The sequence below is a fragment of the Triturus cristatus genome, chromosome 1_2 (genome assembly GCF_964204655.1).
Source record: "Triturus cristatus chromosome 1_2, aTriCri1.1, whole genome shotgun sequence".
NCBI classification, from domain to species: domain Eukaryota; kingdom Metazoa; phylum Chordata; class Amphibia; order Caudata; family Salamandridae; genus Triturus; species Triturus cristatus.
This window is the reverse complement of record NC_140580.1, coordinates 627915844-627939733: the sequence shown is the minus strand read 5'-3', so window position 1 is coordinate 627939733 and position 23890 is coordinate 627915844. Positions and strand designations below refer to the sequence as shown.

At 42.4% G+C, this 23890-nt stretch overlaps 1 protein-coding gene across 3 annotated transcripts in view; it reads left to right on the top strand.

The window, feature by feature from the left end:
- GRID1 (glutamate ionotropic receptor delta type subunit 1) overlaps positions 1-23890 on the top strand; it is a 2258979-nt gene that overhangs the window by 2150489 nt on the left and 84600 nt on the right. For all 3 annotated transcript variants that reach the window (XM_085615050.1, XM_085615049.1, XM_085615053.1), the window contains exon 14: positions 23554-23720. In XM_085615050.1, coding sequence (XP_085471176.1) covers positions 23554-23720 — 167 coding nt within the window. The remainder of the gene's footprint in view (positions 1-23553; positions 23721-23890) is intronic.

The following is a 23890-nucleotide window of genomic DNA, read 5'->3' as shown; positions in this document are numbered from 1 at the left end:
AGTGAATTGTGCAAGTTTGTGTATGTAAATCCAGTGGGGCTCCTTCAGGTGTTGTGTGATGTGAGTGTGGTGTCAGAGGTCATGGCCTCCCACTCTCCTGGGCATGAGTTGCGTTCCTATTCCTTTTAGTCATAGTCAGTAAAAGGACTGGATGTTCAATCATCATTACAGCCATTTTCACTACTTGTTGCCATGGTAAAAAAGGATTTAGTGTATACCTGACCCTCCGTAAACCTCAATCACATCTTTAGTTAAGCAAAAGTATTTTACACATTAATGTGCATGTGGGGGATTTGAGAGACCATAGTAATGTCGATCTTTGCTTTAATTTGCATGCCATTTATAGGCATATATCCAAAATGAAGAGAACAAAAGGAAATGTACAATTCTTTTGATGTTCTTGCTTTTCTATAGTTTGATACTAGAAACCTCTGTAAAACAATATAATTAAAATTAACGTTTATTTATGGTAGTGAGATACGAATACAGTGCTAAAGACATATAATCATGAACGAAAAAAAAAATATGTATTAAATTATGTAAATTTCCCTACGACCCAGCAAATGTGAAACAATAATACATCAAGGATAAGCAAATTCTAAAACCCATAGTTAATTAGAACAAATGGCAGAACAAGCGTGTGTGTGTCAATTTAAAGACAAGTGCTCCCAATTCACAAAGGTAAACTTAGACCTGCAGTCTAAGTTCAGACCTGAAGTCTAAGTTCAGACCTGAAGTCTAAGTTCAGACCTGAAGTCTAAGTTTACCTTCGTGAATTGGGCCCTTAGACGTCAAGTCCAAACCGAGACTTCAGGTCTAAGTTTACCTTTGTAAATCGGGCTCAAGGCTGCATTGTGCTTCGTAAATTGTACTCGATATTGATCAATCACTCTGAAAAGGGTAATACTTGACTAGATCATGAAGCCACTTCGGGCCATTTATAGAAGAAACATCCCTCTTTTTAATACCTACCTATTCATACTATCAGGCATTGTCTGTCGGTCTTGCTATCCACCGCACTGGAAATCGCGTCATTTCTTAGGTACCATGTTAAGGGACCCCAAATTATTCAAACTTGAACAAATGTGAATAAACCACTGAGACTGGGACTGAAACATTTAGGATTTTGAAGAGACTTCAGGAGTGCAGACTGGCCTAGATCATGAGATGAGACTGTATAGTATGCGTAATTCTTCTCAAGAGACTTTAGACCATTTATTTCATTGCCATTCAGTAATACTATAGAGCGATACATTTACACTAAACATTTTAATTAATCAGGATTTCAGAGACAATTATTTCATTTGAATGTTTGCTGCATTTCATTTGTATTGAAAGAAATATATTCTTTCAATACAAGATTGATTGATTGATTATGTTTATATTTTTATTGAATTGATAGATATATTTTATGTTATTTTGTATCGGGTGAAGTTTATGTATATTTTATAAAATAAACTTTTAAATTTGAGAAAGCATGTTTTGAATATATTGTACCAATATGTTTTTGTTGTTTCTTGTGGTACTTATAGTTGCAACATTTTGCCATTGCTTCGTGAGTTCCTTAATGCTGCCTATTTGAAAATATGTACTTATTTATTTGACAATCTGCTCTTTTATATTTAATTTCTATTTCCATTACGCCAGTTATTTGAAGTTTTAGTCCATTAATTCTAAACTTCCGAACTGATTAGTTTCCAGTGCTTAAGTAATTGTTTCTCTCAGCTTTCATCCTGAATATGTTGCCTTGGATCCTGAATGTATGTGTTCAGTTTTTTTGGCCAGTGAAAGATTGGCAAATCATTCATAGGGATGAGCAAAGGTTTGAGCTCTTCAACAAATGTGACTCATTATATTTCATGAAAGATTATTCCAAACAATGACCACTTGGCTTTCTAAAGATACAATGAAAGAGGTTTTGAGTTTAAAAGAAGGAGACAAAACAGACTGCTGAGGGGAGAAACATAGAGGATGATAGAGAGGAAGAGAGAAGCTGATGCATCAGAAAATAAATAGGACAGATTGTGAGCAAGGTAGATAGAATAAAGTGGTGGTCTGTGTAGTTATAGAGCAATAATTGCGATCTAATTTAGTCTAGTAGGAACTAGAGATTGATTTTGTGTTTTGCTCATACTTTGGCTTCACCTAACAAATCACCACAAAAAAAATCCAAAAAGCAAAACTACATCCATCTCAGCTCCTTCATTGAAAGTTTTGGGGTGATGCGTCAAGCGGGAGCCAAGAACAAAACAGTGGTTGTCCCAAAAGGTACAGGATACATGTATAAGTATATTGTATATATATATCAGCAACACAGCATGACCTTCCCATGCCCAAATGGAAAGCACTCACGAGAGTAGTTGTAGCAAAGTGCTTTATTGTGCAGACCCCCCTGCACTGACAGACGCGTTTCGCCTCGCTGCTTTTTCCATGTCAGTTTCCGCAGTATATCAAATTACAATGTTGTCACATGATCTTACGACAACATTGAAGATGGACTTACATATCATTATTAGCCAAATACATGGTGGCCATCTTTGAACATGTTTACATTCATACAGTTGCCAAAAGGACGTGTGTAGTGCTATAGTGAAATTATTTCACTATTTGGCTCACTTCACGACCTCATTTCAGACCCAGCTGTATGCAAATCAGTCTTGACCCTGTGCCTCTTGAGAACAGTCCAGCCCGAACTGCCAAGCCAGTTCTTCCCTGAACCAAAAACAAGCATCCTGGGAACGGTTTCGGGGTAACATCAGCCAGGCTAGCTTGAATCAAGCAGCAAAGTGAGCAAGGGACCCACGTCTGGGCATACCCTGCCTACTTAGGGCGAACAAGGCTTGGCAGTTCGGGCAGGACCGTTCCCATGAGGCACAGGGTCATGACTTATTTGCATATAGCTGGGTCTGAGCTGAGGTGGCGAAGTGAGCTAAAGAATGATGATGGATTCAACTCAGATCTGTGACTGGGGGTGAGTGTCTGAAAGCTTTCAGCGCTCCGTCCATCTTCTCCTTGTGTTTGCCCAGATACATAAACTGAGCCAGGCAGCTGTGACTCCTTCTCGTCACACTAGGCAGGGGCTTTGACTCTAGGAAGGTCACCTCTGGTGCTGGTCTCAGGTCATGGTATGCAGAAAGTAAAAACAGTAAAAGTTCATTGACCTTTTTTGTAGGAGCTTGCTAAAGCAATCACTCCCTAGGAGTTGGTGAACTAGTTTGGCTCACGTTCATTGAACATAAAAACATTCTGGTAGGCCATAAGACCTTCATTTTAACTCCAGTTACTGTTCCGCAAAGAGTACACCTGTCTGGGCTGTCACTCTTCCAGACTTGGATGTTGGCCTTCTCCTTCTCCATGCAGACAGTTATTTCCTGGTCAGGCATGGTTCTCCCCTTTCTCAGCAGGTCAGGCAGGCTCCCAAATCACAGGTAGACCCCCAGCTCTGTCAGCAGGATGTGCAGACTTCCACAAGATTGGCTGTCTGTCAGGTACCAGCCTTGAAATTCAATAGTTCTTTGAATACTCTATGGAGAGCTCCATTCCTTGGTTTTGAAGAACTTGGAACTGAAACCAATTGGAGTATTTTGGGTCCCACTTTTATGAACAATTCCCTGACTGGGAATGGTGATCATACAGTCACTGCTCAGAAACAATTTTGCAGTGGTTCCATTTTATATTTCAGGTTCTTTCTACAGAGCTGGCTCAGTCTTTGTAAAAAGTGATGTCTCTCACAGCAGGAAAGGGCAGTACTGGCTCTGGGCAGTAGTACCAACAACACGAGCACAATGACATCAGCATTTCTGATAAACAAGTAGAGAGACAAAAGGGGCAGGCTTTGCTTAGAATCTTCTCTACCTCTAACAATAGAATCTGGGGACTCATCACTGCTCTCAACCCTTCAAATGGCAGTGCTTAGAAAGGCCTATTCATCAGTCCCCTGCTAAATGGTCAAATCAGGCTTTCTAAAAGCAGTCTGGTTTAGATCATCCTAGAGTTCGGCATCAAGGGTTACACCTTTCAGCTTACACTTTCACTAACAGTGTTTCAGGCGACAGTACTAACAGTACTAACAACTCATTTATTTGCCATGTGAAGCGAGAGGCAATCCAAAATGTATGCACCAGTCTCAGCAATCTTACACTTATATCTACACGAATCCTGCTCCATGCAGACTTTCCATAACACTCACTCAATATGTGCACAGGATGTCAGTGCAATGGTTTGGGTGTATCAAACAAGTGAAATGAGGGAGAAAAGGTGTGTTAAGCACTAGGAGCACAGCAATGCTACACTGCTACTCAGTATCCATAACTCAAAACACAGACAGTAGCCCCATGTCAGCTAGATGGCATTCTTGTTGAACTCATCTAGGTCTCAGAACCAGGTTCTTGACCACAAACTCAAAGGACAGGTCTGGATCTCAGTGTGCACACTGGATTAATTTGCAAGCTGTGCCACAAAAAGTCAGAAGACTTCATATCACATGCAATACTTCTCTCTCAAACGCCTCGAGGCATACAGCGGTTGATCATCCAACTAGCAGAATATACCACCTCAGCTCAATTAGTAATTAACCTCCAAAAATCGGAGGCCGTGTGCTTTTCCAGCACCCACATAAAACACCCTAAGTTCACTTGGATGTTAAACAACAACACCTTGTCTCAGGTGGATAGATAAAATTGTTTGGGGGTACATCTAGACTGCCAGCTCAACTACAAGCAACACCTGGACTTAGGGCAAGTAAAATCACAATAACTGCTATGTGCCTCTAAAACCTTGCTGAAAAAACTTAGCAGTTGTTCATCAAACCATCTACTATAGGTCATAGCACCAAAATTCCTGCCATCCATTTTGTATGGATCGGAAATGTTAAACACCAAGGACTCAACAGTTTTAAATACAGTACAATCTAGTCTTTCAAAACAAAATATTCTCAATTCCACCCCACACTCCTCAAGCCCAGATAAGACTGGAATATAGATTAAAAAAACAGATACCAGCAAGACATTCAGCCCTGGCCAAATATTACTGGAGAATGAGGGCAGCAGAGGAAAACACTTTAGCCCACCACTGTTGACAGCAGGTCGAAAAACAATCCAGGCTGAGTAAGTCAGTATTCCCAGTTTTAAAACAATCCCTTTCAGCACTAAAGCTAGAGGGTGCTTGGCTCAAATATCGGCCTACTCCGAGTTTAAGCAAATAGCTAACAAAGCCATCAAACAACAAGTACTGTTAATAGACAAAGCCTCCTTGACCCACAAAACACACGCGTGGGCGGTGATGCCATCTTATAAATTGCTGAAACCTCAACCGTATTTGTCAGAACACTTTGCAGAACAGTATAAGTGGAATCTGACCCTATTGAGACTGGGTTCGTTCCCATCAAAAGACCTCACCCAAAATGGAAACGGACCAGGTTGACAAAGGAATGCCACCTTTGTGGTCACGGAGAAGAGTCACTGCTTCACTTATTATGTATCTGTCCTGCGCTTCTAAACATGCAGAAAACTCTCTTACGGCCAATATTGAGGAGAGAAAACATGAGGACCTGCAGGGCGGCTGTTATAAAATGCCTTGGAGGCTCGTCTGTCCAATTGTCTTGTAAGGCAATAACATTTTTTAACCTATCAGCAAAGAAACTAGGTAAGAATGACAGATAAACTGAACTTGAATATGTAGAATCGCCCTGTTCATCTAATTAAACTCTGCAGTTCAAATCCCCTTAGCACTAGAACTTTATTACACCCTGGAGAAATATGCGTGATTGAATACCGTTTTAATCAACTCATCTAGATGTTTGCTTTCCTAACAGGGCTGAACTTTACACAGAAATAGTCCTAACAATATTTTGCCACTTATTCAAATGAGTTTATTGCAATTTTAACCCAGAACAAATGTTTGATTATTTATGTACCAAGGTGGTTCGTTCCACCCTTTTATGATTTTAAAGATATCAAATAAAAGTATTTGTCAGTCATATCATATGCAGTAGTGTCACATATGATGCAACTTCAAGGATGCACATTCACCATTTCCAAGGTACAACTCATAATCATTTGGCAATCCTGCACCTGGCAAATACAGTGCCCTACTGTATCCAAACTTTCAATGTGCCCGTGCTAGACTTGGCTTTTTCAGCAGGTTTATCCCCAGACTTTTTGCTTCTTGGCCTTCTATGTTGGTTTTAGGACACTGGGCACTTTACCACTGCTATTCAGTGATAAAGTGTATATTCTCTCCATGTAAATTGAGTTTATGGATAGGTGTTCTAATGATTGGCTTATCTGACTTACTACTAAGTCCCTAGTGCAGTGCACTGTGTGTGCCCTGGGCCTTTAAGACAAATGCAACTAATGGGGATGCAGCACTGATTGTGTCACCCACACAAGCAACCTTTCAAAGGGGCCTCAGACCTGCCACTGCAGTGTCAGCTCACGTTCTCTACTGCCATGTCAACCTGGCAAGTGAACCCACTTGCCAGGACCTAAACTTCACTTTTATTACATGTGAGTCACCCCTAAGGTAGGCTCAAGGTACACCTGTAGGCAGGGTGCATGTTATGTGAAAGGTAGGACATGTGCTGATGTGTGTGACATGCCCAAATAGTGTTTTTCATTTTTCACTATTGAAGGGATATCTGTCCCATAGGGTAGAATTGGGAATACTTTGTAACATCCTTCAAGTATAACTTCCCATGGGGACAAGATAGAAAGTTGGAGTTTAGTATGTCTGGATATAAAAATTTACCCTTTAGTAAAGGTGATTTTTATATTGTGTGATTGAAAATACCACTGTTAGAAAGTGACTATTTTCGTGCTTGGCCATCCTGTGTTCCTGAGTGCCTCTGCTAGTTTGTGGATTGACTGTCTGGTTTTGGAGTGCCAGGTGCTGGGGTACTGCATTCTCTTTAGACAGCCACTGGGGGAGGGGGGTGAGGGGTGTCCTGCCTTTCCTGGATGTGTCATGGCTGGGCTGAATAGACCTGGGCTGCATTTAGAGTGGTGGGAGGAGATTTCCCTGCACCTGAATAGGCCTCGTCTGCCTTGGACAATGCTGTCTCCACCTCCTGCCAGAAAGCTGGGCCAAAGAGGACAGAACTGGTTTGGGCTGCACTTAGAGACTCTCTGCCGCCAGAGAACAAAGGAAAATGTTGTATAAAGATTGGGGCACAGACCCTAGAACTTTAGATTACTTCTGGACTCAAGAGTAACCTCTGCCAAGGAGAAGAGCTGGGGAAGGGGATGTACTGGCCCTTTACTGTGTGCTGTGTGGGGTTGTCATGCAGTAGCTGTTTCTGCCATGGAGAGGGTCAAGCCTTTGCTGTGTGCTGTGTATCCTGCATGAAGAAGACTCCAGGGGCTTGGTGTAGAGTTTGCCTCCTGTTCTGAAGTCTCAGGGACAGAAAGATGTCATTCCCTCTGTCCTCCTGCACCTGAAACTGCTGTTTCAGCTGCCACAGAGGTAAGTTGGGAGAGGAGTTGGCCTAACGGCTAGGGCGCTCGACCTCGGACCTGAAGAACTGGGTTCGAGTCTCAGTAATGACGCTGAACATCCTGTGATTCTGGACAAATCACTTAATCTCCCTGTGTCTAACAAAAAATGAATGTGTGTCCTCATGTAACGTAACTGGTGCTATGTAAAGCGCTCTGATACCTGGTTGGATTCGGGTCAAGTTCGTGCTATATAAAACTCTGCAAAAAAAAAAATTAAGTAGCAACAACGGTGCCGGCAAGCGAAGTCACGACCTGCAACGAAGTCGTGGGCACTGCTGATGAAACGCATGATGCACCGCGCCTTCTTTCACCGCATCCCCGATGCTTGCTGTTACCGAGGTCTCTGCCTGCACCAGAACCAGGGACACTGCTTGTGATGCTCACGATGCACCGCCCGACATGCACCGCAGCCTCACCAACACTGGTGCTTTATCATCGCAGAGCCGATGCCTGACGTGAGTGACCTCCCTGATCCATCGACCCCGCATCATCGTAAGGAACTAACGCCTCAACACCACTGCGATGTCAACTCCCTGGCAACAGTAAAGGAACCAATGTCTCACCTCCCGTTTATCTCAGCAAGGAACCGAAGCCTTACCGCCCCTGTGGTTGTAAGGAACTGCCACCGCCCGGCGCCAACCAAGCATCACCTCCCTGAAGCCGTGCACCATCTTTGTTTTCATTGTTTACCAAGGTTTTGTTCTTTGGGGTCCATGTGACTCCGGGCCCCATGCTGCACACCTCAAGGTCTACACTGTACTTTGGGATTTTCAGCTGTCACAATGTCATAATAGCCGCAGGTGGAGCTATTTGTTCCTACTTGGATAAAGGTGCAAACCATTGCCAACTAGAGACCCCCATTTGTAACAGCCAGTTTTTAGGCCTGTGTACCAACCATATAATAGAGAGGGCCTCTCTGATTGTGAGGAGTGACTAAATACATCATTGTCCTTATGTTATGCCTGAATACATTGCACACATTCCATATCATCCAAGATAAATCTATGTCCACTATGGGACACTGTCTTTATGGTTCTACAGAGTCACTAGGAGCATATCATAAACATCTGCCATGCAAGCCCTATGGCAAATCACTAATGCATTTACATGGCATGATGCATGCCATGTCACCCTCCACCAGCAAATGTTAAAGATACAATTAGCAGCATGAGTAGCTTTTTTGTTAGTCCTGTAAGAGTCATTGACTGAACCCATATTACTATCAAACAGCTGCACTGATGCCTTTACATATACATCTAATATACCCATAGAGGGACAGCCAGGGCTCAAAATACTGCTGTGAAGTAATGCACAATTAATTATATGTTATTGCATATTTAAAATGGTTCCTAGTTTCATGTGTTAATAAAATCATCCAGAATTATGTTAGGGTATTGGCATGGATTTGAGGGGCAGGCAACAGAAACAATGTCCTATTGGTGAGTTGTACACAGAGCCACAAATGGCACTCCACCTCTCCACTTTATGCCAAGCACTAATTATTCACCTGCTCTCCCCTTATTTGGCAACTGCTACTTCAACCACAGACCAACCACCTGGGACTATAGGAGACTCAGTGAAGCCTTTGTATACACTATGCACCATTAAAAAGTCATTAATGTTCCCAGTCAAAGATTCATGTGACAGCATGATGGAATATATCAGGAAGGGGAACCTGTTCCCTCACCTCCTGTTTAATAACATTGTCACCAATAGATAACTACCATTCTTAGATGACCCCAGACACCACATGTCATACCCAATACCTCATTTACACTGGCAGAGACTGGGCAGGAAACTGTTTCTACAGGCCCATAAAGGAGAAAAAACAATCAGATAATAGTAGTGTTGCATCATTGACATATTCTCAACCAGCAAAGATGATCTTAAGAGGTGCTGAGAATACTGAAAACTCTCTGAATTCCCATCTTACTACAACCAGTTTCATGTTGAAAGATACACCTTGGTGGACCTGACATCCTTGGTGTGGTAATACCCCAGACTTTCTTCCTTCTCTGCCCTTTTTTACTGAATTCATACCTGCTAACCAGTGGTAAAGTGCTTCTGCTGTCTCCCTAAATCATGATAGAATTAGCCTGCACCTAATTGGCACATTTAGTTTACTTATAAATCCCCAGTAAACTGTATTACATTTATCCAGGGCCTGCAAGTTAAATGCTGCTAGTGGACAGAAACCACTAAAGTAGCACTGCATAACATATATTTAGTCTGGCACTGCAACCGGTAGTGCAGTTTGAAACTGCTATTTCAAGATGGCCAAAATAAATTCTTAGCCATGCCTAATTCTTCCTTTTTAATACTTATAATCATAAGTTATATGTTTGGGCCCAGCTATATGCAAATGGTGACATGGTGTGCAAAATAATAATGGACTGAGATAATAGCAGCGTGATTATTAGTGACTGAGATTAACTCAAGCATCACTGTTTGTATACTGTTTGTATACTTTTAGAAAGTTAGCATTTTTCATACCTAAACAAAATGTCCCTTTCTTCCACTGTCCAGGGTCACATGACTGTGAATGGCTCTCCGGTGGGGATCTGTGTATTCCTTGTAGACATGGTGAAAAAAAGGCCTTGGGTGGGAGGCAGGGTGTTCACCTTCAGAGCAAGATGTCTTGGGGGGGTGTACTCAGTTTTCCTGAGCGTCAAAAGGTAGCCTCAGGGACCACCCTCTTCCTGACTTCTAACTGCTGTCTACACTACCACTGGAAAAACCCAGCTAACACCAGCCAAGAAACAGGAAAGGGGGACCGTTAGACAAAGGGGGCAATCCCCACCAACAGGCTGGCACTGGGAATAAAAGTTACACCTTCAGAACCTCTCATAAGAATACTTCTGTAGCTGTAGTTTCAGAAGGACTGCCCTGCTGGCTGAAGAAGAAAGACTGGACCTACTTGACTTGAACCTAGGCTTCACAGAAGTGATTCCAATGGTCATTTGGCATACCTGTTTGAACTCCATGGACACAACAAGCTTCCAAAGGTCTTACTGCAACTGCCCAGCTGACCAGCATCAACTGGTCCAACCTGGACCTGCCTAAGACCTGGTGCTGAACTCTGCTGGAGTGAGTGTCGATCCACACAAAGTGCCTCTCAAGTTTGGAACCCCTGGATGACATGTGAGTGTACTCCCTCAGAACTCAAAGTGAAAATTCCCATGCTTTGGCCTCCTCTGCCCGTGAAGTGAACTCTTCACACAGAATAACAAAGGTCATCCCAATGATGACCAACATGAAGCTTTAGCAACAACTGGCTCTTCACATCCAACCTTCCTTGATGCCCAACTTGCTACTTGCATCGGCAAGCCCTCCTTATGGCTCCGCCATGAGGAACGGCAGCTCCTCGCTTGAACTTGAGAAGGTCGGCTTGAACTTTTGACTTTATCCTGGTCCAGTGCGACCAAATAACTGCAAGTGGCATTTTGTGTTTTTTGGTGCTAGTTTCACTTGAAACTTTAAAAACTCATATGTCCAATTCTACCGATTAGATTTTTGTTGTTTTGGTGTTGGTCAATAATATATTAGATGTTATGCTATTGTTATAAATTGGTTTTAGATTTTTCTTGTGTTGTGTATTCACTTTATTACTGTTTGAATACTACAGTAATAAAGTACAGTACAGTAATAGTACTTTGCAAAATGCCTCTAAGTTAATTCAGACTGCTTTTGTGCCAAGTTGCCAGAGGTTTATGCACAGGTTTATTTAGTGACTTTTGTGGTTCACCATGAAAAGGAATGTGACTGTTACTTTAGAAGGATTTTAATCCTCCTCAATAAAAGCCAAATTTCTTACATTAGTGTTCTGTGGTAGATTGAGTTTAATATTTGAATGAGGCGTCCACCCCTCTCAACTAATACCCCAATTTCTTATACACCTTGTTGGAGTCAACATCCTTGGCATGGCTTTCCTCAATGTTTTGTCTTTCAGCCTCCTGTTTTTGCTGACTTTCGAACTCTGCACACTCTGCCACTGCCTTCCAGTGCTCAAGTGCTTGTACTCTCTCCTTTAAACATGGTGACATTGGCTTACACCCATTTAGCATATTTAATTTATTTGCAAGCCCCTAGTAAAATAGTACTACATGTACCCAGGGCCTGTAAATTAAATACTACTAGTGAGCCTGCTGCACCGATTGTGCCACCCACTTTAATAGCCCTGTTAAACGTGTCTCAGGCCTGTTATTGCAGCCTGTGTGCGCAGTTTTGAACTGCTATTACGACCAGGCAAAATTAACCTTTTGCCAGGCCTAAACCTTCCTCTTTAATACATACAGGTCACGCCTAGCATAGGCCCTAAACAGCACAGAGGACTGGACCTGTACTTTTAAGTATTACATGTCCTGGTAGTCAGAAATTCCTAAATTCATTTTTCAGTACTGCAAGGTCTACCTTTCCAGTAGGATAACATTGGGTGTTCATTTTACACTTAATTGGGAGCATGTAAACAAGCCGAGCTTTGTTGTCTAAACAATTGTAATTAAAAGTCCTCTTTAATAGTTACGTCAGATTTTAAGTCACATTTCTGAATATGCCACTTTCAGAAAGTTAGAATATTCTTGTTCTAACCATTTGCTGACAGCAGCCTGTATCCAGGGTTACACAAATAGGTGTAGTCGGCAGTTGTTCTTTGTGTATTTCTCTCAGACATCAAGACAAAGGGTAATAGGTGGGAGCAAGGTGGGTTATCTCTGAAGTGATGAAGGGGAGGAGCTGTCTACTGCCATACTTGCAAATCATAAATGCTCTGCCTGAGCACTCTCACAAAGAGTTTGACACTGGTCTTTTGTGTCCCCAGAAAATCGGGGGCCAAGGCAGAAAGACAAGAAATTCCAAGCATCTCTGGGGTGTAAACCTGCAGAACCTTCTCCTACTTCAAAATAGGCACCAATTATACATTTTGGACTCTCAGACTCAACCCTTCAGTACACCTTTGGGCCTGTGGAAGCCTCTAGGCTTCTAAAATTATGAGTGGGTTTTGGAGCTTGAACCTTAGACTTCTTTTCTCTGTTAAGGAATCATTTTTGGGAATATCCCTACTACTCTCAGTTCCTACTAGCTCAGCCCTGGGTCTCTCAATAACAGCACCCCGCAGTCCATAAACCCGATTTTACTGTTGCCTGCTCTGTGTCAAATGGCCTACTTTTTTCCTACAGGAGTCCTGGTGTCTTGCAGCATTCTGAGATACCCTTTGGCAGGGCTCCTCCATCCAGAAATGATGCACGGATGTCAATAGGAATCTTCTGCTCCATGATAATCTGCACATCCAACTTCTTCTGTCCCTCAGAAGAAGTATAATGGCCCTCGGAAAAGAGGTTCAGAAAACAACTTTGGAATCCTCTTCAAGCAGGAATTTCTCAACACTGTGAGTTGTTTCTTCCTCTTCTGTAGTTCCCCCTCCTTTTGAAATCACTTCTTTGGATGCCACATCACCCTTCTACCCCTGACAGTGCTTCCTAGTGGCAGCCCGCAGGCTAGACACCTAGCTGATGCTACAACACTGGTTCCTTCCCTCCAAGACTTCAAAAGGAACCTGTGGTGCCAGAGATCTGCCTGTTCCCTTTTTGTGTCTGCTAGAAGTGCATGTATAGGTGTATATGTTAATGCCAGACAATAACCATCTGCAGATTTCTCCCAACCCTCTTTCTGTACCTGAAAGCGGCTAAATCCCATACAAATTAGCGTGTTGTCTGTGAGTAAGTTTGAACTGACATCTGGCCAGACACTTAATCAGCAGGGTAGTTCAAAACCTGCATTTTATTAAGACTGGCTCAGGAAAATATTGCAAAAACCAAAACATTGAAGGAGTGCAGATATGGCAAAATGTATATTTTATTTGTGCTCTGGACCCCTTTAAACATAAGGAACATCACGTCATTCATTCTCTTTTTGACCAATCAAACTTTTTGTTTGTGCTGCTTTCACCCAAAGTGTGGATACAGTGAAGAACCTTAGATTTATACTGTCATAAAAAGTCAATGGGAACATATTGTTATTGATGGACAACCTAATGATAATGCCTACAATAGACATAAACAGTTTATTTAGGGTTTCATCAGCAACGGGCTACCTGTGCACAGAGACCAAGCTGAATCAGGCAGTAGCCTTGCTTAGCCTGCACAAGTGTGCCCTCTTGTTAACATATGTTTGCACGTGTGTTTGTATGCAACTAGCACAAAGAGTATGATCTCAGTTGTGCACCATTTGGCCTCAGTTTATGTTTGGAAAGGCAGGTACTGGCAGTTATCAGCCAAATCCATTTTAAGAGAAGCTTACAGTTGGTGAGATCCCAGTTGGTGCCTGAAAGCAGAGATTTAAAAAACAAGTGGCCCAATATAAAAAATAAATAGGGAAGATTAGATGGATCAGAATCAACTTCCTCACAGGGATTATAATTGTGAATTCACCATGGTGAGGCTAGTGTGACCGGTAGCATATATGAATTGCACCTTGTTAGAACTGGGGGTCTCTAGTTGGCAGAGGGAGGTACCTTAGTCTAAGTAGGGGCCCTTGCTTCTAGTCAGGGTAAGTAGGATATACACTTCAGATAACTCCTGTTCACCCCCCTGATCACTTGGCACGAGCAGACAGGCTTATCCCTAAAGCAATGCATAAAATATTTGTACTCACAACACACAGTAACACAGTAAAAACACCACAAATGAACACCACACCAGTTTAGAAAAATAAAGTATCTTGAAGCAGCAACTGAAGCCCAACGCAACAAAGCACAGAGCAAAGCGGCAGTACTCTTCCTTAAAGCTCTCCAGTTCTTCTCACTGGTAAAAGGTTCCTCTTGAGTCCAGAAGTAATCTAAAGTTCTGGGGGTTTAGGTCCACTACTTATACCCCATTTAGTCTTTGTTCTCTTGTGGCAACGGTCTCTGAGTCCAGTCCAAACCATTTCTGTCCTCTCTTGTGCATCATCACTATAGAAGGTAGAGACAGCATTGTGCAAGTGTGACAGGGCCTATTCATGTGCAAAAAAAACTCCTCACACTACTCTAAATGCAGCCAAGGCCTATTTACTTCAGCTCTGAGTCACCCAGGAAAGGCAGGACACACCTCACCCGCCCCCTGCCCCACCCCAGTGGCTGTCTACAGTGAATGCACATCCCCAGCCGCCCCTGCCATTCCAAAACCAGACAGTCTATACACAAACCAGCAGAGGCACACAGTAAAAGTGGCATTTTCAAACACACAATTTAAAAGCCATCTTCCTAAAAAGATGTCTTATTAAATTCTGAGTTCACAGAGCCTAAACTCCACTTCTCTATCTTGTATAGAAGTGACTTCAGTGCGTGGGATATTGCACAAATATCATGGGTCAAGGTCATGACAACCTTTGTCAATGAACAACATTAGTGAAGCCAACGCAAGCATGGGTTCAAGTTGCCTCTAGAGCTAGTGTGAAAGGATAGCTCTGATGGCCATGTGCAGGTCACTGAGGTCATACATGCTTGAATGTAAATAATGTCACAAATGATGACATAGGAAGACAATAGTTTTTCATATGTCAGTCTCTGGCTTACAAAACCTCATTAAATCATCATTAAAAATACAAGAAGTCCTGATTGCACAGTGAAAACAATGACTTTTAAACACAAAGCCCAGTAGTGGAGCTTGGTGACCTGACCACAAAAATGATTTTCTGCAACAAACACATGAATGTCAATGTTTGAAAAAATCTAAATTTCAAACCGATCCCAAATGTAAATCAACCCAGGGTCATCCCATGTACAAAATAATTTTTTAAAAACATTTTCAGACAATGTTCAACCTTGACAGAGCCTTCTATGCGTGTAGGCATAAATGGTTTAGGCTCATTGCTCCATATACCTTGCTGACGCAATTAGTTTAAACAGCTAACGTACATCAGGAGGAATTTTCACTGCAGCACAAATCATACTTGATATATATCTCTTCTCACCGCATTTAGACATGACAAAGCACTGCCAACATCAGTGGGTTAACTTACATGATGCAGTCCGCATGTGTGTGTGATCTCAGGACAACGTTCAAAAATACAGCCCTCGCAAGGGGTCTACGCTTCCACCCCAGCAGGAAAATGGTTAAGATGAAAAGTTACTATTGATATCCCACCATCCTATGACAAGGCGCATTAGAGAATCAGGGCCATTCTCAATACAGGAAAGAGAATTACCAAACCGTGTGATCCTGGCCAAATCAAAGTATCTCTGTGCCTGCAGCTCCTTCTCAGCCAAGACAGCAACATCGCAGCATGGAACAGGGCTTCTAGAAAACAGCAAAATACTGTTTCAAAACTTTTCCTGTACATCAGGTCTTGTCTCAGGAAGTTTGTGCCCATACACCCTCGGGGCACAGAAGATATGAGATACATTTCATCAGAGTGGCCTGACGCATACAGTATCTACGGTGTGTCAACATAATGTGATTCTACAACCTGAAGTGGACACTGGTTTAAAAGCATCATTGGAGTCTCACATTTCTACAGAAAAGTAGATGCTGCCATCACGATCTAACAGCGAGACACTGTTTAACTTTCTTTTGTTCAGTGGGACTGGTAGAGGAATGTATATGTTTTGCTAGCATCATGAGTGGGTTTATAGAAAGGTTTTAAGGAGTTTAATAAGCACCCCCTCGTGGATGAGTGCTTCAGTGCTGTACCAAAGTCCAGCTCTAAAGAGATATTAAACGTCCTGATATGAGCTTTTGACTAACTCGGGGGCATTTTTACAAAGGCTTTATCTCCGCTTTTTAGGCTCACAAAGCCGAAAAAGCGGAGATAAAACCAGCGCCCTATTTACAAGAGGGTGCTAACATGTATAATCGCATGTTAGCACCCTTTTTCCCAACACCTCACTTGAGATGCAAAGTGGGCCTTACTGGGCGTACCCAAGATGGACTACCTTGCAAATATTGCTGATGTTTACATCGCGATATTTACAAGGCAGACCACATGATTTTAGCACACATTAGATTTTGGCGAACCTAACGTCTGATAAAATCCTGACTTAGACATCCCTAACATAGGGGGTGGATTATGCTGATATGACCCTGTCATATCACCAAGGTTATCGCCCTTTTGCAGGGAACATCGCTGGAAAACCAGCGATGTTCCCTGCAAAAGGGCGATAGCCTCGCTATCTCTGGAATTTTTTATCGCCCTGGAGTAACGCGGTGTTAATAATGCGCTACCAGGGCGACAAATACCAGAGATATCCTGCGATAATATAATTATCGCTAAGCACGGCCAGCATTAATTATCGCTGGCCGTTGTTAATATGCCCCTCTGTGCACCCCCTTTATCACTACAATGATCGGCGTGGCTGCCGGAGCAGAGCAGCCATTGACGTCAGAGACTCCCGTTGAATGCGACTGTATTTCAATTGCATATGTTAGCATTCCACTGCTAATGGGCACGTTTTCACACTTCTCTTAAATGCATTCCTCTTGAAAGATAGTGCTTGCTGAAAACACTTACAGCCCCCGCTGCATGTGGTTCCAATAATATAGCACCAACTGAAACCATCAGTCCTCCTGCAGTCACATTTTACAGTAGCAGTTTCAGAACTCATCAGACAAGAATTAAACGTAAGTGCAGGAGCCTTGCTTCAGAGGTGTCCAAGCAATAAACCCTCCTTGAAGGAAATCTCCTTAATTTCAAGCCAGAAGACAGACTCCTTGCATGCACTCACTGACTCAGAGGAACACAACAGACACACGCTGGCAGGCATAACACAACGCACAACTCAGAGTCAACACAGCACACACATATGTACTGACGCAGACCACTCAACACAGTGCACACATATAAATTGACACAGGCAACACAACACAGTAACTTCACTTAATTTTTCCATCTTACCTTGTGCCATGCAGGCTTCGTTCCCCGAATTTCAACAAACCAAATTCGGTCGGCAGCCAACTGGCCAGGATGGCCGCGTCTTACTCTCTCTCCTCTCTGCCATTAGCGCCTGCGCGCTGTTCTACCCCCGAGGCTGCTGCCAGAAGATCATGCCAACGTGAATCTAACCAATCCTGCAGCTGCTTTCAGATTGAGAGCAGCTGCAGGATTGGATAGAGCGGACTAACCAAGCGCTCCGTTTGCAACTAGGGCCTGTGTCTTATCTTGCGGCTGTTGACACAGCTACTGGAATGGTGCAGGCAGAAGTATGCATGTCAGGCTGGCCATGGCTGGACAGCTGGACAATCCAATATGCGCAATCTGCACTTTTCATGTCATCACTGCTGCAGCAGGAATCACTCCGCCCCCTTCCTCACACTGGCTGGTGGCACACACAGCAGCAAAATGGTAATGAGACCATTTATTCATTGTTGGTTTACCATTGCACTCGCAGCAGGTGGGGGTGACACTCCTCCGCCCCGGAGGAGGAACCATTGCTGTGAAGGGGGTTGAAGACTACCATTTCTCACAGTGTGGTGGTCTTAGGAGCACAGCCTTGGGTGCTGGTGCTCATTCTTTTACAATTAAGTCCTGGGCTAGTATAGCATTAAAGTCCACCAGTCATTCAAGTGTGTGTACATTTATTATTATTTTTTAATAGAACAGCATAGAAACACACTAGTTGCAGCATTATGTTTCACAAAGTCCTAATAACCATGGATAAATTGCGATAAAATGAGCTTAAAATCAATATGAATAAATATAAATGCCAATAAACATACTAAAATACCATAAACACAGAGTTCTAATTATATTCCATATAGCAGGTTGCACAGGGATTGTTGTGATGTTGACAATGATGCTGGTAAATTTGTATGGCTGATTTGATACTTACGGACATATTTAGGGCCATGTCACTCGTTGCAGCGCAACGCTTGCTGTGCTGCACTGTGTGACAGGGATAGGGCAGGATTGTACCGTATTTAATTCAATATGGTACATTCCTACCTTTTCCCCTGCACGGAACTCCTTTTGGCAGACTAGTGTCAACCCAGGCACCCTTCCACCATGGTGCAAGGGTCCCTGCATTGTAAGGAGGATTGTTTGTCTGCAGGAAGGGGTGTCTTCCTGTACAAAAAACAATTTCCTGGGACTTTTTCCTCTATCTATGTGTGCTGAAGAATGCAGCACACATAGAAAGAGGAAAAACAAAGAGAAATAAGTATATTTCTCCTCGTTATGCTTCACCCGGGGAGACATAGGTTTTTGGGGCCTTTCCAGGTCTGCCACTTCTGGTTAATCTGGGAATTGCATTAAAAACCATGCACTTTGCATGGCGAAATCCACGCAACATCCAAGAAAACTCCTCCCCGTCAAATTTTTAAGCTGCGTTGCTCTTGCACCACTTTGCATGGTGCAGGAGCAATGTAATATGGCTCATAAATATGCTCCTAATGTTCTAGTTTGTGATTCGTCTCGGACAACACTGTACACGCCTCTCCTTTTCTTGGTTCTGTTTTGTGTACTGTGTGCCCTTCTGTGCCCTCTGCAAAAGCACCAGGGGTATTTTCACTTAATTTGTTAAACTATCTTAATCTTGTTGCTTGCATGTTTTGTGAAAAAGTGTGCAGTGGCTGTTAACATTATTAAGCCACTGACTGCGTCGACGATTGTGCAACGTGACTCCCAATAGGACCAGCAATCATTGGTTTCGTGGGCATAAGCATATGCTGGAAAGTGAGTGTGATCGACTCACCCGAGATTTCCTAGTGGACCAGTGGAGAGATACATGGCAGTCAGGTTTTCTATTATTTTCGATACACAGTTGCCATCTAAGTGCTCCGGCACATTGGATTTTATGTCCTTTGTAAATAGCTTACTGCCTTTCATTCGGCTAGAAGTGGTCATGAGGGTATGTCAATACCCAGTGGCGGCTCCTCGAGGGAGTGCAGCGGGGCGGTGAGGCGGGGTGGGGAGGGGCAGGGTGGGGGGCAGTAAACTCCGGCATACGGCCGTGCGGAGTCGAGTAAGTAAATAAATAAATAAATAAAACGAATTACATTGCGCACGCTGCAGCACCAAATGGCGATGCACTGCCCACCGCCCCACTGCCCCGCAGCACTCCCTCGAGGAGCTGCCACTGTCAATACCCATACATTGTGTTGTGTTAAGCAGGAGATTTGCCAGAAAATACACTACCCACAACTTAGAACCATATTCTAAATGGATATGAGTGAGCGAGCGAGGCTGGCACTCGTTCAGGGCCGCTGCTCACCCACAACTCAATTTGGAAAGGATTTTACCAAAAAGTGGTAATTTCCCAGGTAGTTCTGTATGGATAGCCATGAAATAATCACATTACCAAGGAGTTTCTTCTGTGACTGCTTGTCCCAGGGATGTTCAAGGAGTCACTCCTAAAAAACGCTTTGAAAAAATCCTGACACAATATTCATTTTAAAGAATAATAATAATAATATTCCACATTTGTAAAGTGCGAACAATCACCCGTAAGGGTCTCTATGCGCTGGGGGCCGTCGGGAAGATTAAGCAAGCTATTGCCCAGAGTCACATGGTGCTAGGCTAATATACCAATGGCGCCGGGGATCGAACCGTGATCCCCAGATTCCAGAGTCAGTCGCCCTGCCGCGGTGCCACACCTCTTCCCAAGAAAAGAAATCTAAGAAATTTGCTCAAAAAACTATATATTGTACAGGCAGTTAAGAAGTGGCAGTTAAGCACACGGAAAAGTTCATCCCTTTTCATCTATCTATTCATGCATCAGTCCTTTCTTTTTTCTTCTCTTATTCCATGTTTCACTCCTTCTTTTTCTGCACCTTTGTTTCTTATCCAACCATCCGTAGTCTTTAATTCTTTTTTCCTCCCTTCCTTATCTCCATCCATCCATCATTCCTTCCTTCCATATGCATCTAAGCACCATTCCTTCTCTCCCTATTTCCTTCTTTTTCATTTGTCCATCCATTTACCCATCCTTGCTATTCGCATCCTTCCTTCCTTCCTTGCCTTTTCCAACCGTCCATCCATGCTTATCTCCATCCATTCAATCACCTGTCCTTCCTTCCTTCCTACAGCCATCTATTCATCCTTCACTTAATCCATCCTTGTCCCCAGCTTTCTCTCTATCTACTTATCCTTCGCTTCGTCTTCCTCTTCACTCACCTGCCAGTTTTTCGCTCTATCCATGCATTCATACTTATATCCACCATTCCCTATTCTCTTCATTCATCTATTCACACATCCTTCTTTTCATCTATTAATTTCCCAGTTTTTCTCTTCAACCTTCATTTCCTGACCTCTTTCTTTTCTTGTGTTTCTCTGTGCTTCTTTCCCCCACAGCTCCATTATTGGTAATTATGGGGCATATCAACAAGTGCTGGCGATGTAATTATCGCCGCTTTAGCGTCCGTTTTCGGGTGAAAAGCAGCGATAATTATATTGCATTATTTACAAGGACACGCTATCGTGTGTTTCCTTGAATCAGCTCCTGTTTAGTTTGCGCCTCGCTTTGCATCTCTAATGAGATGCAAAGTAGGCGTTCCCTGCAAAAACTAAGGGAAAATGATCTCTAACTGCCCTACTCCGTATTTACAATATGGCCCAGGACACCCATAGCGATGTAAAATACAGCGTTAACCGCTGTTATCGCCGGTATTTTAAGTCTGCTATTTTTCATGACTACCCTATCTATGACATGGGAGGTGGATTCAGTGGCTGAATCCACATCTCCTTATCATCAATGTTTCTTCTATCGCTGTGGGAATATCGCTGGTTTAACAGCGATATTCCCACATAACGCTGCTTTTGATGTAAAATTTATCGCCCCTGGAGTAACGCGTTGTTAATAACGCGTTATCAGGGCGATAAACTACAGCGATAGGCGGCGATAAATATAAAAGCGCTAAGCGCGCTTTGCGATATTTATCGCCGTCTGTTGCTGATATGCCCCTATGAGCGTCTGTTTTGAGACCAGTGTCTCCAATTATAGTCAATTTACAAAAAACACCAATTTAATATCAATGCATTTTAACACAACATCCTTGTGTCGCCCACCCGCACCTAAGCTGTTAAAGCGGGGTGTTCATGGCGCCCTAGTTAATATGCTTGCTAGTCGCAAGGTTTATTCTGGGTTATCCTGATAATGCCCTTTAATCCCTGGTCTTTGTTTCATGATTTTCGTGCACACTATTTGTTTTTTTGCTCAGTTGATTCTGCACAGCTTCAGAACTTCTTAAACTGCAGATTTGGCACGTGCATTTTCATAACTGCAAGGCAGTGGTGGATGGACTTTTCTTTCAAGATCAGACCCTTGTATTTATACCACAGATAAAAATAGGCTAGCTGGGAAAATAATGAGAGTCTATAAGTTTCTTGGCCATCTTTGATTTTTCATCGAAAATATTTTGCACATTTGATGCTAAACTCTCATATTTCGCTGCATAATACACTCAGCATCCCAGATACTAGCCCAAATTTCAATTTATTTGTAAAATTTGAGAAACGCGGTGTATGATAATTATCGATTTGAAATCATGCTAGTTCCAACAGTTATGTACTCTTCAAGGCTTGTTTCATGTCAGACGATGACACTCAGAGAGCAGTTTGAAAAATAACAAAAAAGAAATGTTGAGGATGTAGCTAAGTTCAGAATAAAACTGGAAAATAAGACTGTTTCTACATTAAGCACGGCCAACTTATTCCATGGTGGTTTTTACACCAAACGGTGGCATTTTTCTATAAAGAATTTCCAGGCTTTTTGAATGTTTTTAAAATAAAACTATAAAAGTCGCCATGTGGTATTTGAGAATATGTATCTGAAAATCTAAATTATTGAATAACTTTTTAATACATGATATGAATCAATCATGTGTTTTTTATTTTCGATGAAATCATTCTCACTGAGCGCCTTTGACCCACTGGTAAAATAGTGCCAATGCTAGAATTACAGGCGATAAATTTAAGATTTAATTAAAATCAAGACAACTAATAAAGTTTAAAAAACAATGAAAATTCTAGAACAAAACTTTTTGGGGGAAACATCTCCTGCCAACACTATTTTTGATGGGAAATTTCAGCCACTAGGTGGGAGGTTCATGAAGTTCTAATATTTTTGGAAAACCTCCTTATCTAAAATTGTGTACACCCATGTTAGAAGTGCAGCTCTGTCAGTTGTGTGGGCCACATTCTGGAGGACACTTTGGAAAGTCCGCATGCAGCTCGAAATCCTCACATGGGTGCTTTCAGGAATCAATCAAACATTTCCAGAAGTATACTTAGAAAAGCGCAACACTCCTGGTTTCAATGAGCACTTCTAGGATTTTTTTTTTAACCTAATTCCCACAGTGAAGAATCATTTTTTTCATGTATTATTTTCAAGTTGTGTAACTACGAATAAAGAAATGCGAGCGGCGAGCCCCTTTATGCAAAGCCACATTATTTTCCCCACTGTAAAAATAGTTTCCCACACAAAGACAGTGCTTTCTCTATAGCACTTCACTCTCGTTTGCAAAGCTGAAAAGAGCTATTCTTACATTTCACGTGAATAAATCCTCGGTCTTTTCTGCGGTAGCAATGGTTCTTTCCTTCTCTTAACCATGGAGTTTAACCATAAACACACCACTCAGATTGGCTTGACATCCCGAAAAGCTCGAGTCCATTTCTTTACTACCATTTTTTCTCTGGGCTAAGAAGGAATACAACTATTGCCTTTGAAGAATTAAGAATAAATGATGCATGTAAAAAGATACAAACTGTTCTCTCAATACAAATACAAAAGAACTGTGTAGTTTCACTAATTTACAGGCACTCTGTGCTCCAGGTTTGTTACTCTCTTCGATCTAATTTCAACAACTACTTTCAGAATCTTATGAACACAGGAACAGAAGAGTTTATGAAATCTGTAGGGAAACTAGCTCAATCACTCAGTCAGAAACAAAACCACTAGAAATGTCGTGCATTGAACTCTCAATATAATGGGGTTAAATTAAATATATATACTTCACTTCTCGAACTGTTCTAGCACTGTGGCGAGCTCTCCTCGCTTTCTTCACTGTTGGTTACTTTTCTTTTATCTTTTTATACATAATGCCATGTGTCAAGCCTGAAAGGGACAAACTAATCATGTGTGCTCTCTTTACAGGCAAAAAGAGGACATTATGCTTTTCTGTGGGACGTGACTGTAGTGGAATACGCTGCTCTGACAGATGATGACTGCTCGGTGACTGTAATTGGAAACAGTATAAGCAGTAAAGGATATGGCATTGCCCTCCAGCATGGCAGCCCCTACAGGGACATCTTTTCACAGAGGTAATTCCGAATTTTCTGTTGTGCTGTTAGCATTCTTTCTTTTATTGGAGGCTGTGACAGAAAGGAACGCATCGTTGTGAAGAACAACAGGAACTGTGGAAGTGACGTGCATCGGTGTTAGAAGCTCACAAAGCAATTTTCATGGAGCGTTACAGTGAGTGAGAAGTCAT